Source organism: Callithrix jacchus, chromosome 16 (assembly GCF_049354715.1).
Source record: "Callithrix jacchus isolate 240 chromosome 16, calJac240_pri, whole genome shotgun sequence".
NCBI classification, from domain to species: domain Eukaryota; kingdom Metazoa; phylum Chordata; class Mammalia; order Primates; family Cebidae; genus Callithrix; species Callithrix jacchus.
The window spans coordinates 36,126,911-36,147,913 of NC_133517.1; the positions used below are offsets into that span (position 1 = coordinate 36,126,911).

The following is a 21,003-nucleotide window of genomic DNA, read 5'->3' on the forward strand; positions in this document are numbered from 1 at the left end:
CCTCAACTAGTGGATAAATTATTTTTTTTAAATTTTGTTACACTCAGGGACCTGCTTGTAGACATCTTTATTGTTTGCCATATATTTGTTTAACCTAATAAGATTCCTCAAACTTCACAAGGATAAGTTCCACTTCAGCCACTGAGAAAAAGTAGTGTCATTCTAGAAAACTTTTAACAACCAGAGAAATTCAATGATTTAGCAAAAAACTTCTTTTGCCTTATGGTAGAATATATTTTTTCTTAATTGGTGAATAAGACAGGTTAGATAATTAGAGAAACTCTTAATTTCATATGACATACACTTACCAAGAAGCATCAATGAGAGGTAAAGGCATTTTATTTTCATTTCTGACAGAATATTTTTCTTCATAAATAACAAATATGCAGTGTAATAAATACTATGAGTATTTATTACAATGTATTTATTAACACAAGAGTATTAACACAAGATCTAATTCTGGAAAACCACCACTATTCATTCATTTATTAATTTATTGAAAGACACAATGTACCAGACACTGCTCTAGGGGGATAAGAGTGATCAATCCTATATCCTCAGGAAGCCTATATTGTAGTAGGAAGAAAGAATAAATAAACACATGACTGAATTATTTCAGATTGTAAAAAAATTCTATCCCTAGATCAGATGTGTTTGGTAGTTGATAACCATTAGGGTTAACAGAATTCTACCAGAAATAGAATGCACTTTCTGATAATGAATTTTAGTTCATGATGCTATTTATGATTATTCAGACTTTTATTTAAAAAAAGAAGTTAAAAGCTCTAACTAGTGAATATTTTCTCCAGTCCAACCTTTTGCTCTTTCTGTTACCTTCAAAATTAGTTAGTTCCTACTTCCAAGATAAAATAGTTCATTTCAGGTTGAAAGTGGGTGGAGTGTTTATTTCTAGACAGATTATTAACAGCATATCAGAGAACAGTATTGTGTGTTTGGTTTTAGCACAAGAAAAATCATGTGTGGTCTGTGTAACAATCCATGTGGGTTTCTAAGTGGAATGTGTCTAGCGTTCTCTGCTGTCAGTACTGGATTCGTGCATAGAGTAAGAAATCACTCTTCCCCTGCTTACAGTGCTTCATTTAGTATACTTGAAATTTTTTGTTGAGGTATAGAAATGAAAATTAAAAACGTGTTTAGGCTCATTTGAAAGGAGATGGAAAGAAATACCACAAAACTTAAACAATTTTGACATACTGATTCCTTTATATATCTACTAATTTTGTAGGTGGGATATAACAAAAGAATATGAGCTTTGAATTTTTAACATTTTCTCTGTGAAAATTGTTTATATCTGGGGTTGTCTCATTATGTATTGAATATGGTAATGGGATTATATGCTTCACTATAATTCATAAAGGGAAAATAATTCGTTATACAGAGGCAGGCAGTTTGATTTACTTAGTTTATTTCTTTTATTATTCAGCAAATAAATAAATAAATTCCAGCTGAAGTCTGTGGTAGGAGAGGAAAAATAGATAATGGCTCCTCTTCCAATGTAGTAGGAGTATTGAGAAATAAATTATGTAATCATACAAACAAATGCAAAATGCAGTGGGGATGAAGACAGTGCTGGAAATATATGCAATACCTTAAGAGTATAAATTAAGTTTTAATTTTGTTGAGGGAGTTGGGGAAGGCTTTCTTCATGCTTAAATGAAATCAGAAAGTTGAAAAGAGTTAACTTGGCAAAAGGGGTAACCCAAGAACATTTTAGGCAAAGAAAGCAGTATTGGCAAAGCCATCAGCAGATGGAGTATGGCAAGTACAAGGGACTTAAGGAAGGTCAACATGGCTAAAATGGAAACAGCAATAGGGAATGTGCCGTAAAATGGGATTGGAGAGAGCTCTGAAGGCTCTCTTTCCCCTTAAAAGTACTATGTCTTCTGATATTCAGTTTCCTCCCCTTGAATTTGGGCGGATTCTATGACTTGATTTTGACTCTACAATAAGGTAGAGGATATGCTGAGGTTAGGTCAGAAGAGGTTTTACAGCTTTTATCTTGGTTTATTTTGTAAAGTAAACTCTGGGGAAAGTAACTTGTCATGTAAGAAGTGGAACACCCTGAGACTGCCATACATTATGGAACCTGAAACTAGCCCCGTAGAAAGATGCCTGACTACCCCTCAGCCATTTGAAGGGAGATGTCATCTTGGATGCCAAGCCCAATTAAGCCTTCAAATGACTCCAGCCCTAGCCAAATTCTTACTACAATCACATATGGGCAACTTGTTCTGCAGCAACAGATGACCAGAATAATGAATATGAATCAGCCCATCTAGGATATTGTTGGTCATGTTAAGGAATATTGCTATAAGCAAAGGGATGACTGGATTGAATCTTTATTATTACTATTTAAATCACTCTATAGATTAGAGAATGAATTAGAGGATTGGCTAGAGTAGACAAGGATAGATGACTTCCTTGGTTATTTTAGTAATTCAGTCAATTTAAGTGAACTATTTTGGTAGCTTGGACTCAGGTGGTCGTAGAGATGGATAGATAAAGGATGATATTAAGAAGGTGGATTGAACAGAGCTTGATGATGGATTGCACATGGGAGTGAAGGAGAAGGATATCTCATAGAATTCTAGCCATACAACTCCATGCTGTGATTACCTACACTAAGATGGAGAACACCAGAGGAAGACCAAGTTTTGGGGAACATAGATAATGAACTTAGTTTTAGACATGAAGTATTACAGATGCTATCAAAAATCCAAGACGAGATGTGACAATTATATCTATAGGTCCCTGTTTTGTCCCAACATCTCTAAGAAGAGATGTGACAATTGGATCTACAGGTCCTGTTGGGACCAAACGGGGACCTGTAGATCCAATTGTCACATCTCTTCTTAGCCTTTATTTCTTAGGATTAAGAAACAAGGCCTGGGCCAAATATATATAATTGTCTGTTATTTGCATATTGGTAATAGCTAAATACATGGATGTTGATTCAGAACTACCCAGGGCCCTACCAGTGTGCCATAGGATGTGCTGTGATAAAACAGACATGTTGCTAAGGCAGTGATTAAAACCTTTAGGCCACTCCAGTTCTTTTTTTTTTTTCCTCACTCTGTTGCCCAGGCTGTAATCATAGCTCTCTGCAGCCTCAACCTCTCAGGCCCAAATGATCCTCCCACCTCAGCCTGCTGAGTAGCCACCACACTTGTCTAATTTTTTTGTATTTTTTTTTATAGAGATGAGGTTTCACCAAGTTGCCCAGGCTGGTGTCAAACTCCTGGGCCTAAGCAATTGCCTGCCTTGGCCTCCCAAAGTGTTAGGATTACAGGTGTAAGCCATCACACCAGGCCCAGAGATCTCCAGTTCTAAGAAGTTGTACACATATTGTCATGTTCTCTGTGTACCACAGTATGAAGAAGTTCGAGAAGCTCCATATGAGATAACCTAGGGAGAAAGAGTAATCTAAGGAAATGAGAGAGCCTTGACAAAGCTTTGAAAAACCCTCAAGTTTAATGACTAGGGAAAGGAAGGTGGATGTAGCTGCCAGCAAGGTGGGACAAAAATCAGAAGATAATATCACAGAATCAAGAACAAGAAAATACTTCAAGAAAGGAGTCATCATGCAAAATTTTAAGAAAGACCAAAGACATTAAGGACCAAAAATGTCTTTTGAAGTTACTGTCATGGAGATCATTAGGGACTTTAGTGACAGTTGTTTATATTTGTTTATATTCAAGTTCTTTTTAAAGAATTGAACGATTATCTATTTCCATCTAATGTCATATTCCAATATAACTTTATTTTACTTGCAAACTGACCTCAAAGCAGCTTAACATCAATAAAAAGGCTAATATTCCTTTGCTCTGAAACTCATTTAGGTTCTCTATGAAGCATAGTTATCATAATTGTATTTTAGAAGACATTACCATATCCTTTTCACCTTTTAAAAAAAATGTAAACTTCAAATTGTTTGAGGAAATGTTTTCAGTGAGTAGAAAAATAAAATAAATTGACTCCTGGTTTTGAGACATGTTATTGAATATGTCTCTTGTGCTTTCTTAGAAATCCTACAGTAGATAAGGTTTATTTTTAGTGACTCCCTATCCTATACCTGGAGAAATCTAAGGTTAGAGATAGTGTCTTAATTTAAAGTTAGATAAAGTCTTAGTTCATTTTTAATTATGTTCTACACTAGACTAGACTTTTACTGAGCTAGATAGATTAAATATATTTTGGCAGTCTTTTAAATTTCCGAGTCTCCCTGCATACTTGCAGAGTGTAAGGTTGTCTGTGGTTTGGAAGGAAGAGATGACACAGATCCAGGGAGCCTTAGCACATGCACAACCCACTTTAAGTTTAGGTTAAATTATCACTTTATTTCCCAAGGATTCGGATACCCACTGGAAGCCAAGTTGTCACAATGAGGAAAAAAGATGCAGATGTTTGACAGCAGCTTCCTGAAGCTCTCCCAAGCCCCAGTAGAGTCTTCACCTGCTGTGATACTGAGCAAGCAGGGTCTTGCACAACATGAGAAGCCTGTTGTGCTATGCTAATGCTCCATTTAAGGGAATTTTTTTTCAAAATTGTTCTTGAATCAAAATTTGCTTCACTGAGGCAATATCCTCATCAAGGAAAAATAGAGCCCACACATTGGTGAAATAGATCTGCTTCTAGCTTTCCAGTGTGGTGGTGATCTCATTTGCTGTTACAGTCTTTTTTTCATTATTCTGTAGGCATCAGTCTCCAGGATTCTTTTATTCTGTTTTATAATGCCCACATTTCCTTCAGTCTATACTGTGCATCTTTAAAATATTAATCAAGAAATGTTTCATTCATTCATCCATCCTTTGAAATACTTGAATGCCTATTAGAATATTCCAGGTATTGGAGCTTACATTCCTATGGGAGATACATACAGTAAGCATTATAATTTCAGAGGGTGAAGAAAATAAAGCACCCTATGAGGGGGGAAAGTAACTGTTCGAATGGGAAATATTTGAGATGGTTGTTCAGGAAAGACAACTCAGAGATAGCAATCACCCAGAGATCTGAAACGTGAGTTGTATCAGCCTTTGGAAGATTTCCTGAAAGAGTTCTCCAGGCAACGGGAACAGCAAGTATAACACTTACTATTTTAAAAACAAGGAGGAGGCCAGGCACTGTGGCTCAAGCCTGTAGCTCCAGCTACTCTTGAGCCTGATGCTGGAAGATCTCTTGAGCCCAGTAGTTTGGGGCTGCAGTAAGCTGCGATTATGCCATTGTACTCTGGCCTGTGCAACAAAGTGAGATACTGTCTCAAAAATAAATAAATAAATAAATAAACAAAAACAACGGACAGTGGGTTAAAGCATGGTGACTTAGTGGGGAGTAGAAGAGGCAGAGGAGGTGAGAGGTGTAGATGGGAGAAGCCTGGGAGAGATTTCTATTCCACGTGCTGGAGAAGGATAATGTCCTAAAGATAATGAGAAGCCATGGAGAGGTTGGAGCAAAGGAGAGACATAAAACACTTTACTTTTTAAGAAAATCACTCTTGGTTGCTATGTGGAGGAGAACAGACTAATAAGACATGACACTAATCAGGATGCTGTTAGAGCAGAAGAGGCAAGAGATGATAGTGGTCTAAACCAGGATACAGGTGATGGAAGCATAGAGGTGTGGTTGGTGTCAGGATGTATGTTAAACAGGACTTGCTGATGGGTTGAGTCAGTGGAAAGAAAGGAATCACAAATCTCCAAAGATGACCCAACTAAATAGGTAAAAGATTATATCTGAGATAGGCAAACAGGAAGAAGAGTTGGCCATGTGTGTGGGAGGTGGGAGAAGGACAGTGGAAATCACTATTCTGTTTCAGACACGTTGAGTTTGAAACACCTAGTCATTCAATTAGAAATGTGGATTAGGCAGTTTGTTGTACAAATTTGGAATCTGAGAAAACCTTAGGGTTAAAGAGCAAATTTCATTCAACATTTATTTATTAAATAAATAAATTGCATTAAATAAATAAAATAAACAAATACAATAGCATTTTCCTGGGGTGGGAGATGATGCTTTCAACTTCCTGTTTATTTCCAAGGACTGTGCGGACTCTTAAAGAATGTACAACTTTTAGGGTAGAGCATTCTGTTAAAATTTTGCAAGGTTTGCCAAATGCATACAAATGTTAGCCAGGTAGATATAGATATCGGAAAAGAAAGTTAGCAGGATGGATGTTCAAAACTATCTTTGAAGGCAATAAGCAACTATCTGGGAAGTGATACTATTAAGGTTTCTAAATGGAAACCTTAATACTTCCATTTTGGGAAAAGCAGATAACCCTGAATACATCTTTGTGCTCAGGTGTTTTGTGTTTTTGTTTGTTTGTTTTGAGATGGAGTCTCACTCTGTTGGCCAGGCTGGAATGAAGTGGCATTATCTCAGCTCACTGTAACTCCCACCTCCCAGGTTCAAGCGACTTTCCTACCTCAACCTCTGGAGTAGCTGGGACTACAGGCGCCCTAACCATGCCCAACTAATTTTTGTATTTTTAGTAGAGGTGGAGTTTCACCATGTTGGCCAGGCTGGTCTCGAGTTCCTGACTGCAAACGATCCACCCACCTTGGCCTCCTAAAGTGCTAGGATTACAGGTGTGAGCCACTGCGCCCGGCCTATGATTCTTTTTTTTTTTTCTTTTGAGATGGAGTCTCCCCTGTCACTCAGAATGGAGTTCAGTGGCGCGATCTTTGCTCACTGCAACCTCAGCCTCCCGGGTTCAAGTGATTCTCCTGCCTCAGCTTCCTGAGTAGCTAGGACTACAGGCATGTGCCACCACGCCAGGCTAATTTTTTGTATTATTAGTAGAGACGGAGTTTCACCATGTTAGCCAGGATGGTCTCAATTTCCTGACCTTGTGATCCACCTGCCTCAGCCTCCCAAAGTGCTCAGATTTCAGGCACGACCACACCTGGTCTGTGCTTCATTTTTATAATGAGTAAGAATTATTGAATAAACTGGAAACAGCATTCCTTTAGTAACTCCTGAAAAGGAATATATTCTTCGTGCTGTTTTCTGTTCTTTTATGAGGGTTTCTATGCTATTTTAGAAAGAAAATTTGGTGGTAGTGAGGTATACAAAGGAGTTTATGTTGCTTTTGAACTTTTCTAGATTTTTTTCTTTTCCAGTTGCTATTGTAAAGTGAGTTTCTTTTCTTCTGCAAGAACCACAACAACCATAATGTGAAAAAAGCAAAAAGCATGGGTCCTTTTTCTGGACTTCAGATGCATTGTGCAAGTATTGTATAACTAACTCCCTATATAGTCTCAGAGAAATCCACTACCAGGTGTTGTTTGGCTTGGGAGACCTGAGGCTTCTTATCTCTGCCAGTTACTAACTGTTGGGCCTTGGAATTGTTACTTTACATCTCAGGACCTCAGTTTCCCATGTTTATCAAAGGAGTGGTTCATTATGTTTCTTTGGCTTTTATATTTATGACACAGTTGTTCTTAGAAAGCTGGACACACTTAGGAAAATCTATCTATAACTTTAAAATAAACATGCTTGTTACCCTCTCTTACCTCTCTTACTTCCTTCCAGTGTCCCTCTTTCATATAAATGACTATTCCTTCCAGTATGCTTTTAGAAACAGGAAAGATAGTACATTGAAGATTAAGGATGTTACATGACTCTTAAAAATCAGAAGCCCAACTAGCATGCACTGTTTTATTTCTCTGTAGAATATATTCGCATATGCTGCATGACTGATTAGGGCATTTTATTCTAAGCATTTACTTCTAAAGGCAATGGCAAAATTTTTCTTCCTCTCATATTTTGTTGAGATATTTAGGTTTAGTCAATCTATAATATGGATTTTAAAATAGTATACAAGAAAGCCCCTTAATTTTTTGACATTTGAACATGTGATTTCTACAGAGGGAGAATTTGGAAGAAAACATGTTAAATATGACATTTTATTGTTTGAGAGATTAAGTGCTAAGATTGACCATCCAGAGGAGAAACTATATATAAAAATGATAGTGAGACTTAAAGTGAGATTTTCAGACACATTTTAGACCGTTGGACATATCCCAAATAAACACTGATTTCTATTAGCTGTATGGATTTTATAAACTAATGTTAAATTATTTAAAAATTTTGTAACAAAAGCATTTTCCAAATTTATAGAATTTGGTAGTCATGTTCTAGTTCTCTGTATAAAATTCTTTGCCAGGCTTAGCAAAAGTCATATTTGGATTAGCTACCGTCCCTTAATGAGGACATAGGTCATTATTAAAATTATCAGACATGCCTGAATACTAGATGACCTAAGTGGAAGCCATATGGTCTTTTATGACCCAGCTTCAAAAGTCAAGTATGTCATTTCTGCCATGGTCTATTGGTCAAAGCAATTACAAACTACCCAGATTCAAGGTGGAGATACAATTTTACTGGTTGCCAAGAATGTTTGTTCCAATTGTATATTCAGAATTCATAAAATGACCTCAGACTGGATCCCCATATCTACTGTGACCACTGTGAGTTGGATCTGGGCTTAGATGTCATCTATCACCTAATAACCACTTTGAGTCCCCCTGGAATTAGCACTGTTGAACCGCCAGTTTCTAGTAATTGCCGAACCATCTGAGTATTTTCTTTTCTCCAGTAAACAGTTTTGCAAATAGCCTCAGGTCTCTTTGTAGAAAGTCTGAAGGAAGATTTACAGTACATGCTGAACCTACTTTTCTAAGAAACTGATTGAAAGATTGTGACTCTTTCTTGTGGCTACCAAAGTTGGGTTGCTGGTTAAAATACCTAGAGCTTTTTTTCTAACATATATAACCAAGCAACATTTTTGCAGATAACCCCATCCATTTCAATCCTAGGCTAATTTCAATTAGCCACTGCCAAAAGTCCTCAAAATATTCTAATATCCACTACTTTTTGCAATAAATGCACCCATCTGTATTAGGTGTTTAATTGCTTCTATTTAGCCTGTTACTCCAGGATTTCATGATCCCCATTGAAATCAGGCAGTACCTCTCAATGGAGTCATCTCATACTGTAATGTCTGGTCTGCATTGGAGAGAAACCACAGCAGGATGCATGTGCTCCTCTAGATAATGTATTTATTGATGCCTTAGTGAATGGAGTATGCTCTGGGCCTTCTAAGGGGATGTAGTGAGGTATAAGCATGCAGGTTTCATATGATAAATCCATTTCAACATTCCTAACTCCCTATGCCTTTGATTGCATTTTCTGCATCATGCCAGGGATATTCTAGCATCTCAGCCTCATTAAATATAAGACCAAGTCTCATCAACCAATAAGTAAATAATTAAAGCTACTTCTAGCTTTAAAGCAAGCATTGAATTCAGGAAATCTCACTAAATTCATTATTGTGTTTTATTATCTTTGATTTATCACCCTTAAGATCCACTTCACAAGTATTCTCCAGGTTTCAGAAAATACATATTATGAAAATGTTGCAATTATTTTATGTAGAAGTTGCCTCTTACTGAATTAGATTTTGTATCTGCTCTTCTGAAATATGTTGAGATTTGACCTTAGTTACGGATCTTGAGACAGAAAGGGATTTGAGGGTGGATTTTAAGAATAACAGTTAGACAGTAAGGCAACTGTCTCAGGCAAGGTCATTACAGAGTTTTCCAGAAAGGGAAGCCTTAGGCACAAGAGGAAAATATATTTTCTGCTTGCAGTGGAGGCTCAGAGTGACTCAGGAGTTTAAGCTTTTCAGCTCTGTTCAGATACAATCAGATTGTCCCATTCCAAGTTTTAGAGTTCTACTTCTTTGCAATCAATGCCCCAACTTTCAATGAGAAACCTGGTAAGGCTGTGGATTTACATGGTAAGGCTGTGGAATTACTTGATGTTATAATTTTGCAATTTGCACAGTTAATATTTCTGTTTGATTTCCAACAATAAATTCTGTTTGTTTATTACAAATGATACTTTTAAGGCTGAAACAGAAATTCTCTAGTTCTCTAACCGTGACTTGACCTGAGAATTTAAAGACCTGAGATTCCCATTGTCTGTAGAGGCCCAGTGCATTCATAAGGATCCATCCACATCATGGTCTGTATAATAATTGTTACTACCATAATGCTCAAGTGATGTAGGAGCCACAGTCAACTACAGATATCACAATCTGATTCATCAGGATGGCACCCATGTGCCATAGTTTACTACCATCCCATTTCCCACTGATAAGGAGTTTGGCACAGCATTGAGGTTCAAGTTCACTAAGTCACTTTTCCAATTCCTTCTTTGAGGAATTGTTTCCTAAGATCACTTCTGATAGGAATTTATATATCAGTCAGGACTGGTCAGAAGATAGAAACCATACAATAGAATTTAATATAAAGAATCATTAACCAAGTATAAAGTTATTAACTAGGTAACTGTAAGGTAAACATACTACTCTAAGGTATCAAGGACATAACAAGAAGCAACTGCCACTACTAGGGCTGAGAGAACAAAGGGAAGAGATTGAAATTATTAAAACTTAGTAACTTAGATGAGGGGTCCTGCAGAACTGAAACATGGCTTCTGAAGAAGCTAGTGGCCTGCTTGTGCTAGTGTCTCTGAACTCTGGAGAAAGACTTTGTATACCTTGGGAAGGAGCACTGGCTGTTTGGTGTGAGGTTCTACACAAGGAAGCTAGTTCTGGCAAATGTTGCAAACTGTAAACTGGCTTCAGTGTTCTTAGGGGAAAGAACTATTGCTTCCAGGGTAAAGTAGTACTCCTAGGGTGATGTTCAGAGAAACAGCAAGCATATTTGAAACAAATAGGTAACAAATAGAAGGAATAAGTCATTTATTCCTCCTCCACCCTTGCAGCCTTCCAATATCACCTCCTATTAAGAGCATAACCTGGAGCCAGCTGACAAAAACCAAAATGTGGTTTGCAGAGTTCCAGCTCCAGCATCACCAAAGAGAGCAATGGTGGATTTGGAACTGAGAGTCAGTAACCTGATAACTAGCACATTTTCTTTTCAACCTGTCTCCAGCCAGATGAATTTTTCCAAGAATGTCATTGTTCTGGGAGAACTTGAGTCTCCTAAAACAGTTTTTTTTTTTTTGGTTTCAAAGATGGGGAGGAGCAGAAAGTGGTCTTCCTTTGTTCTGTATTGAACTGGATTGGAGAGGTTTGACAGCTAACCCATAGTGTCCAAGCTCAGTATGTCCCTAACCTACATTCTGCACAAAGATCCTAGGGAAAATGAATCCTTGCAATGAAAATTAGAGGAGAAAAAAGCGAGGCTTTCCTCCAAGGTTGACCTTTTATACTTTTCTTGCATCTCTTATAATTGTAAAATAGCTTTCATTTTAAGCTGATGTCATTTTCAATTTTGATATAGCACATTTGTCAAGAGCCTGAAGGGCTGCATATAGAGGCTACTAAGGTAGTAAGTGAATTAAACTGGCAAATATTGCCATTGAGGAGACGTATAAAGGAATAACTGAGATAATAAAGGTCAGAGCAATCCAACAAAACAATTTCAATCTAAAATACTGAAGGATGTATCTAAGGAAAAAAAAAAGAAATATGGATTAATACACAAGGATGAATTAGCAAGACAAAGGGGCTGTTTGGCATAAAATAGATAAATTAGGTAAATGTTTGTGATAGGAAAATGTAATCTGATCACTTGTGGGTTTATAGGATATAATGGTTCCTTTTGAGTGTTTTAGAAAGATCATTATGTATGCCTTATGATCCATAAGCTATCATTGTCTCCTGTTTATGAGTCCATTTTTCTATGAAATTTTTACTATGATTCTTTAAAAAATATATATACTCTAATTTTCCACCACCCTGATTCTTCCTTCTCCTCTTCCTCTTAATTCTCTTTGACCAAGATCTCATTCTCCAGAAATCTGTATTATCAGATGTTTGCTTGTTCCTAAAAAAAAATTCCCCCATTGGTCCTTAAATCTTTTCCCTATATTAAGTCATTATTTAATTAGGGAGACAGCTGTTAAATTGTGGAGACCTCCAGGACAGGAGTCAGCTCTTGGCTTTGCTGTATAACCCTTAAAAAGTCAGAATCTCTGGGTTCGTTTTCTCGTTCGTAAAATAAATAAATAAGACTTTGTAATTCCAAATATTGTTTGAATTTCTAACATTGTTCTATTCTGGAGCTTTGAGGGAGTTTTTTAGGATTAAGGACTACTGGACTAACAAATACTGCTCACCTGGAGGAAAAAAGCTTTTTAATTTAGGCAAACCCCATAGAGAAAAATAACCATTGTTTGGATAACAAGACTCTTCCAAAATGAGAAACTTTTGTGACTTTTAATATATAATGATCCCAAGTTCTAAGATTACAGTGAACTTTTTAATGTAGTACAGAAATTTAAAATAGATATGATGGTGATCTGTGGTTTTAAAGTGAAAATATAGGCATACTGAGGAAACGAGGTGGGAAGATCACTTAAGCCTCGGAGTTCAAGGCTGTAGTGAGCTATGATTATGCCAAAGTAAAAAGAGACAAAATGAATAAATCTAAGTTAATTTATTATAGGTTTAATCTATAATAATCTAATTATTAATCATTTAAATCAATAACCTTAATCTAATTATTATAGGTTTACTAATTGTGGAATCTCCAGAATCATAAGTCCTTTATAAGAGGAGATGGAGCCACAAGTAAATGTTTCCTTGGAGTAAAATCTGAGTGATAGGGAGAGGCCAAAAGTACAAGAAATATCTCTGCCTAAATCAGTTTAAGTCTGAGGTAATGGATAGAACATTGAAATGAAAGGCTGGGAAGCACTGTTTATTGTAGCAATTATGTTGCAACATTGGTCATTCTATTGATCTCTTGGATTGGTTTCATTATCTGGTGGGCCAGGTCAGTGTCTCCTGACTACTTCACCTCTCTCAGTGCATTATTTGGAAAGGGTAGTCTTCTATATAAAAGCAAGCCTTGTTTTCCATCAGGCTGCACTCTCTTGCTAGGACCTTAGCTCCTCTGCAAGGAGAGTAGGGTTAATATACTAGGTTGGTGGAAAAGTAATTGCGGTTTTTGCCATTTGAAAGCAAAAACTGCAGTTACTTTTGCACCAACATAATACTTTTATTTTTCCAAGAGAAATAGATATGTCTAATAAATTTTAGTGATTCACTGATTTATTAATTTATTCAACCATTCAATACACATTTAGTAAGCATCATGATAGACCAGGCAGTATGACAAGTGCTGGTGAAGTAGCTATAGACAAGCCAGATGTGCACCTGGCCTTGTGCAGCTTATAGTCTCTCTCATATTAGATTTATAATATCACTGGTTGTTCTGTCCATGTCCCTCCACTTCCCAACTCTCCAAAAGAGTAGATTTGAGCATATTTTTGTCGTTGAAGGCTTTTCTTTTTTTGGCAGAGTAAAAATTATGTAGTACAAACTTAGAAGAAAAAAATCACAGGATTTTACTGGCTCTAATGCACTTTTAATGATTGTTAAGATAAACCTCTGAAATTTTCTTCGGAAATTTCTTTGAGCAAAGCTTAGGAGTGTAGCAAAGCTTTAAGCAAAGCTTAGCAGCGTCCTTTTATGTAGCGTAGCAGTGTGTCACTTCCTCCTCTCACCCCCAATACCCTTGTTTTTTTTATAAAATTGTCTTGCGTTTAAGTCTCCTTTCTATCATTCTGTGTAAGATAGAGAGCTGGGATTATTAGAGACTACATAATTTTTCTGTACAACTCAAGGAAAAGGCCAGAGAGGAAGCACTTTTATTCATAATGTTACTGCAAATAATTATTAAAACAATATTCATTATTATATACCAAGCAGTGTGTCTTGAATTTCTAGTGAGGTACATATTCTTTCCCTCAGAATAATGCCTTCTTTATTGAGATCTGACAAAGTAATCTGAAAATTGTAAGGCCTTAAGTATACTGTTGACTCATTGTTCCTCTAGCCTGTTTTCATCTTCTCAATTAATACATTACAGGTCACTCTGAATCAAGCTCAAATTCTTTTCAAGGATTTAAAGCTATTTTTATAATTTAAGACATGTACAGCTTCTTTTCATTTTTATTGTTTGGCAGTGTTCTGTTATAAGCCTCCCAGAAATGTGAGCATATCATAATTTCAAAGTGGCCTCTTTCAGAACCTTGGCTGCTGCAGAAATTTGGCTTATGAATCATTTGAATGAATACTACTATTCATTCCTTAGCTGTCTGAAAAGAATTCTGTATCATAACCCAAGGATCAGGTGGAAATATATGTATTTTAAACATACCAAAATGTTTTATGCTCTAATTCTTTTTAAAATGTCACAAAGTTTAGAATCTAATACAGTGGATAAAAAAACCTCTATTTCAAAAATAGTTCTTATGATTAGATATTGTGATTATATTTTACAGTGTTACAGAAGCCTCTTGAGACATCAGTTCTCTTTTGTGCTTCAATGATGTGTTAGAGTGTGGCCATTTCTAAATGTCCCAAGACAAAACTTTACCTTGAAAAAGTCTTCTATTTCTATAGTTGAAATAGTTACAGGAAGGGGTTGGGCAGTCTCCTTTAGAAATCCCATACCAGAGTAGTATACCAGGATTTCTTCTCTCAGACTTTTGTAACAAATATACACTCTGGTAGATACTTGATTTTGAAACTGGGCCTCTAATCTTTAGTCACTCACTGAGTCAACGTTAGGACTCTTGAAGAAACACTTTGTGGCTGGGCACGGAGGCTCAAGCCTGTAATCCCAGCACTTTGGGAGGCCGAGGCGGGTGGATAACGAGGTCAAGAGATAGAGACCATCCTGGTCAACATGGTGAAACCCCGTCTCTACTAAAAATATAAAAAATTAGCTGGGCATGGTGGTGCGTGCCTGTAATCCCAGCTACTTAGGAGGCTGAGGCAGGAGAATTGCCTGAACCCAGGAGGCAGAGGTTGCGATGGGCCGAGATCGTGCCATTGCACTCCAGCCTGGGTAACAAGAGCGAAACTCCATCTCAAAAAAACAAACAAACAAACAAAAAATACTTTGTGTGTGTGTGTGTGTCATCATATTATGAGAATCTTAAAACATACAGAAGTAATATGAAAAGATGACCTTCCATGTCATTATATTCATCCGTTATCAATGTTTTGCTACTCTTGTTTCATCTGTTTCCCCATAGTTTTTGTGGTTGTTGTTGTTATGGTTTTTTAATCCCACATACTGCATTTTTTTAATCATAAACACTTTGGTGCATTTCTTACATTTTTAATGATAGGTAAAATTTGAAGCTAAAAATTGTTAAATCTACTTTATTTTTGTTTTGTGTCTGAAATTAACATGGTTCCCATTTTTGTTTCATGCTGAGAAGTTTAGTTTTCTTAGGTTCATTTTTGTTTCTTTTTGACTTCCTCCAAAATCCTGGTTTTATTATTGTCATAGCCAGCAGCATTTACTGGTTCCAGTATAAAGACAGAGCATGACAGCTACATAATTTGTATGTATAGATAAGCAAGTTTAAAACTTTGCTTTCATCCATCATTTTTATTTCCTGGTAGTCAGATCACTAGTGTAAGATTTTTATTGTAGGCATAAATCACCACTCTCCTAGTAGAGGCTGTATGAATTTACTAATAGGAATGAAGAGATATTTTGAGTATAGGTTAGTAAAAGGAAACTGGGTTATTGGGATAGATGTAGGCAAACATGATTTAGACTATCAGTTAAGAATTATTTTACTTGATAAGAGTCTCATGGCCGTTTATGCTCTAAAAGTAGGATAAGTTGGTTAGCTTTGAAAAATAAATAAATAAAAGAACATGGGAAAATCTTGATTGTTTCTTCTTTACTTTTATTGCTTCTATACTCAAACCAGCCATAGCAATTTCTCTTGAGACTCTGATTCAGTGACTAACATCTTTTCAGCGGAACTCCCACCTCCATATACAGCCATTGCCAGTCCAGATGCCAGTGGTATTCCAGTAATAAACTGCCGTGTGTGCCAATCACTAATCAATTTGGATGGCAAGCTTCACCAGCATGTGGTTAAGTGCACAGTTTGCAATGAAGCTACAGTAAGTGGAGATTTCCATTAATAAAAACATAAATTGTTATTTGACATTTTATTTCTAAAGGAAGTACTTCAATAATGTTACTTAAAAGTATATATGAGCTGGATACAAATATGGTGCTCCTTTTTTCTGTTTTTTTCTTCTGTCTCTCTTTCATCATAGGATACCTGCCTGTGTTTAAAGCTAACCCCATTAAGAAAATTTCATGGTGAATTTAAATATAATACCTTTTGGCTTTTTACTCTCAAAAACTAGACTGAGCTTGGCAGTTATGAATATATGACTTCAATATCTATCCACATCACAACTATATCCATTCTGGTTTTTACTAAAATGAAAATATTGTATACTAAACTTCACAGTTGTAAACTTTGTCCTATTTATGTGGAAAATTATTTAAAGTTATTTTATGTCTGTAAGATATCACTATTGTTTTTCTGGGCTTTGGTGATTATGAATTTGTTATTAGCATCTGTGCCAAGTGTTTACAAATGGTTTCACATTTTATTTAATTTAGTTGATAGTAATTTAGGAATGTTTAAAAGATTGAAGAACACCTTTCCTTTTTTTTTTTTAATTGAGCTTTGGGGAACAACTACATTTTCAGCAATATTTTTATAGTTTTAAGTAATAAAATAGTAAAACATATACTGGTTTAGCTGAAATACAATTCTTTTGTAGTTAGGCTCTATATATTAAATTTTGATCTCTGAAAATCTGCAATTAAATATTAATTTTATCTTTGGTATTTTAATTTTTTTTCTCTTTAGAAAAGATTTTAAAAAGTCAGCCAGTGATTACTGTGTCTTGAAGAACTGCAAAATATGAGTACTTGACTTTATATGTTTTATGGAAAAATCATAAAATAAAATCTTGAGTCATGAAAGCAATACATTTCATTAGTTTTAATGGAATTGCTTCCTTTTTAAACACAAACTTTGACAATCTGTACTTTGGTTAATTGCTGTGTTTATGTTTTCTTCCCTTATCCAGCCAATCAAAAATCCTCCAGCAGGGAAGAAATATGTTAGATGCCCTTGTAATTGTCTTCTCATCTGTAAGGACACATCTCGACGAATAGGATGCCCAAGACCCAACTGGTAAGAAATAAAGATTAATTAATTAATTAGTTCATTCAACAAGTATATACCAAAGGTTCTTTATGTGCCAAGCTATATTCTAGAAAGAGTCGTTGTTTTCAAAGTCATTCATAATCTAGATTTTTTTTTGTTAAAGGAGTGAAAAGCTTAGTTTGAACTTAGTCATAGATATTTGTAGGATATAAAATTCTTAAATGAACAATGAATGTTTTCTTTGTGTTATATAAGTATTTAGTGCACTGTAATAAATCAGTGGCTCATTGAACTTATTGAAAAATAATGAGGCCAAGCCAGTGGCTCACACCTGTATTCTCAGCAGTTTGGAAGGATGGCTTGAAGCTGGTAGTTTAAGACCAACCTGAGAAACACAGTGAGACCCCGTCGCTACAAAAAATTAGCCAGGTGTGACAGCATGCACCTATATTCCCAGTTACTTGGGAAACTGAGGCAGGAGTATGATATGGGCTTAGGGATTAAAGCCTGCAATGAGCTATGATCATGACTCTGCACTCCAGCCTGGGCAACAGAGTGAGACCCCATCTATCTCTCTCTCTTTTTTTCTTTTTTGAGACAGAGTCTCAATGGGAAGAGTCTCAGAGAGTTGGCTCACTGTGACCTCTGCCTTCTGTACTCAAGCAAAACTCCTACTATGGCCTCTTCCTGAGTAGCTTGGACTACACGCACACACCACCACTCCCAGCTAAGTTTTGTACTATTTTGTAGAGAAAGGGTTTCACCATGTTGCCCGGGCTGTTCTTGAACTCTTGAGTTCAAGTGATCCCAAAGTGCTGGGATTACAGGCATGAGGCACCATGCCTGGCCCATCTCTGAAAAAAAAAAATCAGTTAGTTTACTTTTGATATAATTAATCTTCATTTGCAAGTATTTTGGTTGTTTTTATGTATCTCACTGTATGTTACACTAATTTCTGCTGAATGTATATGTGCAATAAATTCTGGAATTATTTGTCCATGCCCAGTACCATCATGGATGTACCCAGGTACAAGTATATAAAGGCCTTACTTGTGTTTTTTTTTTTTTCTGTGACCTCCCTGGCTTTTTGACCACTACATAAATCATGTATAGACCTTGCCAATGATAGACTAGAGAATACAAAGGAAAGGAGAATCTTGTTGCTTTCTTTTCATCTCTGATTAAATAGGCATCAAGGAATATCACACTGCTCAGAGAAATTTGGTTGTAACCCAGCACTTCGGTGCCTTCATGGCACACACGTTTTTGTTGATATAGAATATTTTTAACATAGTCTTCTACTAAAGTCAAGTTGGCTTCCTAGATAGGGAAGGGTAAGAATTGTTTTCTGATCTGAACTTATAAAAACTTAAAAATGGCAGTTAAATGGTTCCCACTGATTAGGACCAATGTTATAATATATTGTTTCTATCTTAAGTACAGAAAGACTCATATTTTGCTTTTGAAAAACTGACTATTGCTACTCTCTGCTGTTTTGCCTCCAGCTTGGCATTTAATTCACTTAATTTATAAAACAAGTAATGTATATTTCATATTTTTGGCCATATGTTGCAGGTTTTGCTCTCAGTCCATTTGTGGGATAGTGAAGTTGTTTCCTTTCTCTTTTCACAGTAGACGCATAATTAACCTTGGCCCAGTAATGCTTATTTCTGAAGAACAACCAGCCCAACCTGCACTGCCAATCCAACCAGAAGGCACAAGGGTCGTGTGTGGCCACTGTGGTAACACATTCCTGGTAAGTCACTGAACATTTGTCATTTATCTGTAAACATAGGTCATGATCTTACAGATTACTGCTCATAGTCTTAGGGTTTTGTCCAAATGCAAATTGATCGCAATGTAAAAATAGAGCCCTATTTAGGAAGACAGTCAGATGTGCAGCTAGGCTATACAGCATCTTTTGTGATTTAGATAAAAGGTACATCCTCTGATTGGTCCAGTTGCAAAAAGGATCCTGTCTATGTAGTCCAATGAGAAATTGTGCCCAGACTTAGTTCCTTGAGTTCCTTGGCTTGGTGAGCAGCTGGATCTTAGCCCTGCTCTCACCTGCACAGCAGAAGTCAAAGTGTACAATCTCATGCAGTAGATCTGCTTCATGGCTTCTAGATTCAAGAAAATTTGAATAATAATTTATCAAAAATTTTCTGATGTTTGAAAATTATTCTTGGACCAAAGGGAATTAACACTGTTACCCATAATTAGATAAAACCATTAAATAAAGAATAAGAAAGTATAAGTAATTCAATATGAGAAAAAGTTATAGAAGTTTTTGTTTTATTACTTCTAACTTAAACTTTGTTTGATTTTTTTAAAGTTAAATTCATAATCACTTATCCTGTTAGGAAGAATAAGGACAGGTTTTCTTTCTTTCTTTTTTTTTTTTTTGAGATATAGTCTCCCTCTGTTGCCCAGGCTGGAGTGCAGAGACAGGATCTCGGCTCCCTGCAACCTCCATCTCCCTGGTTCCAGCGATTCTCCTGCCTCAGCCTCCTGAGTAGCTGGGCATGCACCACCAAGCCCAGCTAATTTTTCAATTTTTAGTAGAGATGAGGTTTCACCATGTTGGCCAGGATGGTCTTGATCTCCAGGACAGGTTTTCTTTAATTGTTCAGCCCACATAGGAGACAAAAGATTTTCTTTAGAACTTGAATATGAAAAATACTTAACAGAGAATACACATGGGAGTCTATAAACAAAACCTCCTGTCACTAAGACAAGAATTAGCTTAAGGAAATTTAGTTTATTTGCTTTTTTTTAATTTGTAATTTTACTTTTATTAAAGAACTTTATGTACATAATTCTAAATGTCAAATGGGACTGCAATCTTCTCATCTAGCTGACCCCGTTACTGTTACCAAAATGCTTTCAACTCAGCTGCTTTACTGATAGTCACATCTATTATTTATTTATTTATTTATTGAGATGAAGTCCCGCTCTGTTGCCCAAGCCAGAGTACAGTGGTGCGATTTCAGCTCACTGCAACCTCCACCTCCTGGGTTTAAGAGATTCTTCTGCCACAGCCTCCTAAGGAGTAGCTGGGACTATAGGTGCAGGCTGCCACACCTGGATAATTTTGTATTTTTAGTAGAGATGGGGTTATGCAATGTTGGTCAGACTTCTATCTGTTTAAATTGCTTGCTTATCCTTGTTCTATTTGATTGAGCACTTTTAGGCATTACCCACTAACTTGTAAACTGCAAGATGAAAACTTAGCATTCTTACTGCCTTCCCACTCATTTTCCTTTCCTTGCTTTCATAATCACAGGCAAATTGCAACATTTTGTGTAATACTTAGTGTTTACAATTTTTATGATAAGGTAAGTTCCATTCACAGCTGAACCAAGCAATATGGTACATTTTCCTTCTGTATGGTATGGCTTTTAACATTTTCTTGGATTTATAAACAATTGCCCCGTCCTTTGGATTTAATTTTCTATGTATAAATCATTCATTCTTCTCATATTCTTATACAGAACTATAAAATGCCTATCATTATAATTAATGCAATAAGGAATCTATTATTTAGTCTTCTTGCTACACAATTGTCATCCTTCCCTTCACCATCATCATGAAAATTCCTTTTATCTCTTTCCTGTGTTAGATCCCATGCCATCCTCACAGTTCTTGGTTTATTCCTTCATTTTGGTGGAGCATGTCTACACTTTGCTTTCTGAGAAAACATGCAGGGAAATATATTTGAGCTACTTTTAAGCAGTTTTTAATCTGATCTTACATTCACTTTGTAATTTGTCTACATGTACAGTTCTAGGTTGCCAAAAATTTAAAGTATTTGTTCCACTGTTGATGAGAAGATCAACTGCTATTCTGATACCTGATCCTTTTGATATCATATATGTTTTCTTCTTTTTCTCTTTCGTCTTTCATCTTCTTCAGTGTTCTGAAATTTCAAGAGGATGT

At 36.2% G+C, this 21,003-nt stretch overlaps 1 protein-coding gene across 2 annotated transcripts in view; it reads left to right on the forward strand.

Annotated features, from left to right (window-relative positions):
* Positions 1 to 21,003, forward strand: part of PIP4P2 (phosphatidylinositol-4,5-bisphosphate 4-phosphatase 2) — a 75,114-nt gene that overhangs the window by 33,054 nt on the left and 21,057 nt on the right. For both annotated transcript variants that reach the window (XM_035277613.3, XM_002759059.7), the window contains 3 exons: positions 15,846 to 15,994; positions 16,985 to 17,091; positions 18,697 to 18,820. In XM_035277613.3, coding sequence (XP_035133504.1) covers positions 15,846 to 15,994; positions 16,985 to 17,091; positions 18,697 to 18,820 — 380 coding nt within the window. The remainder of the gene's footprint in view (positions 1 to 15,845; positions 15,995 to 16,984; positions 17,092 to 18,696; positions 18,821 to 21,003) is intronic.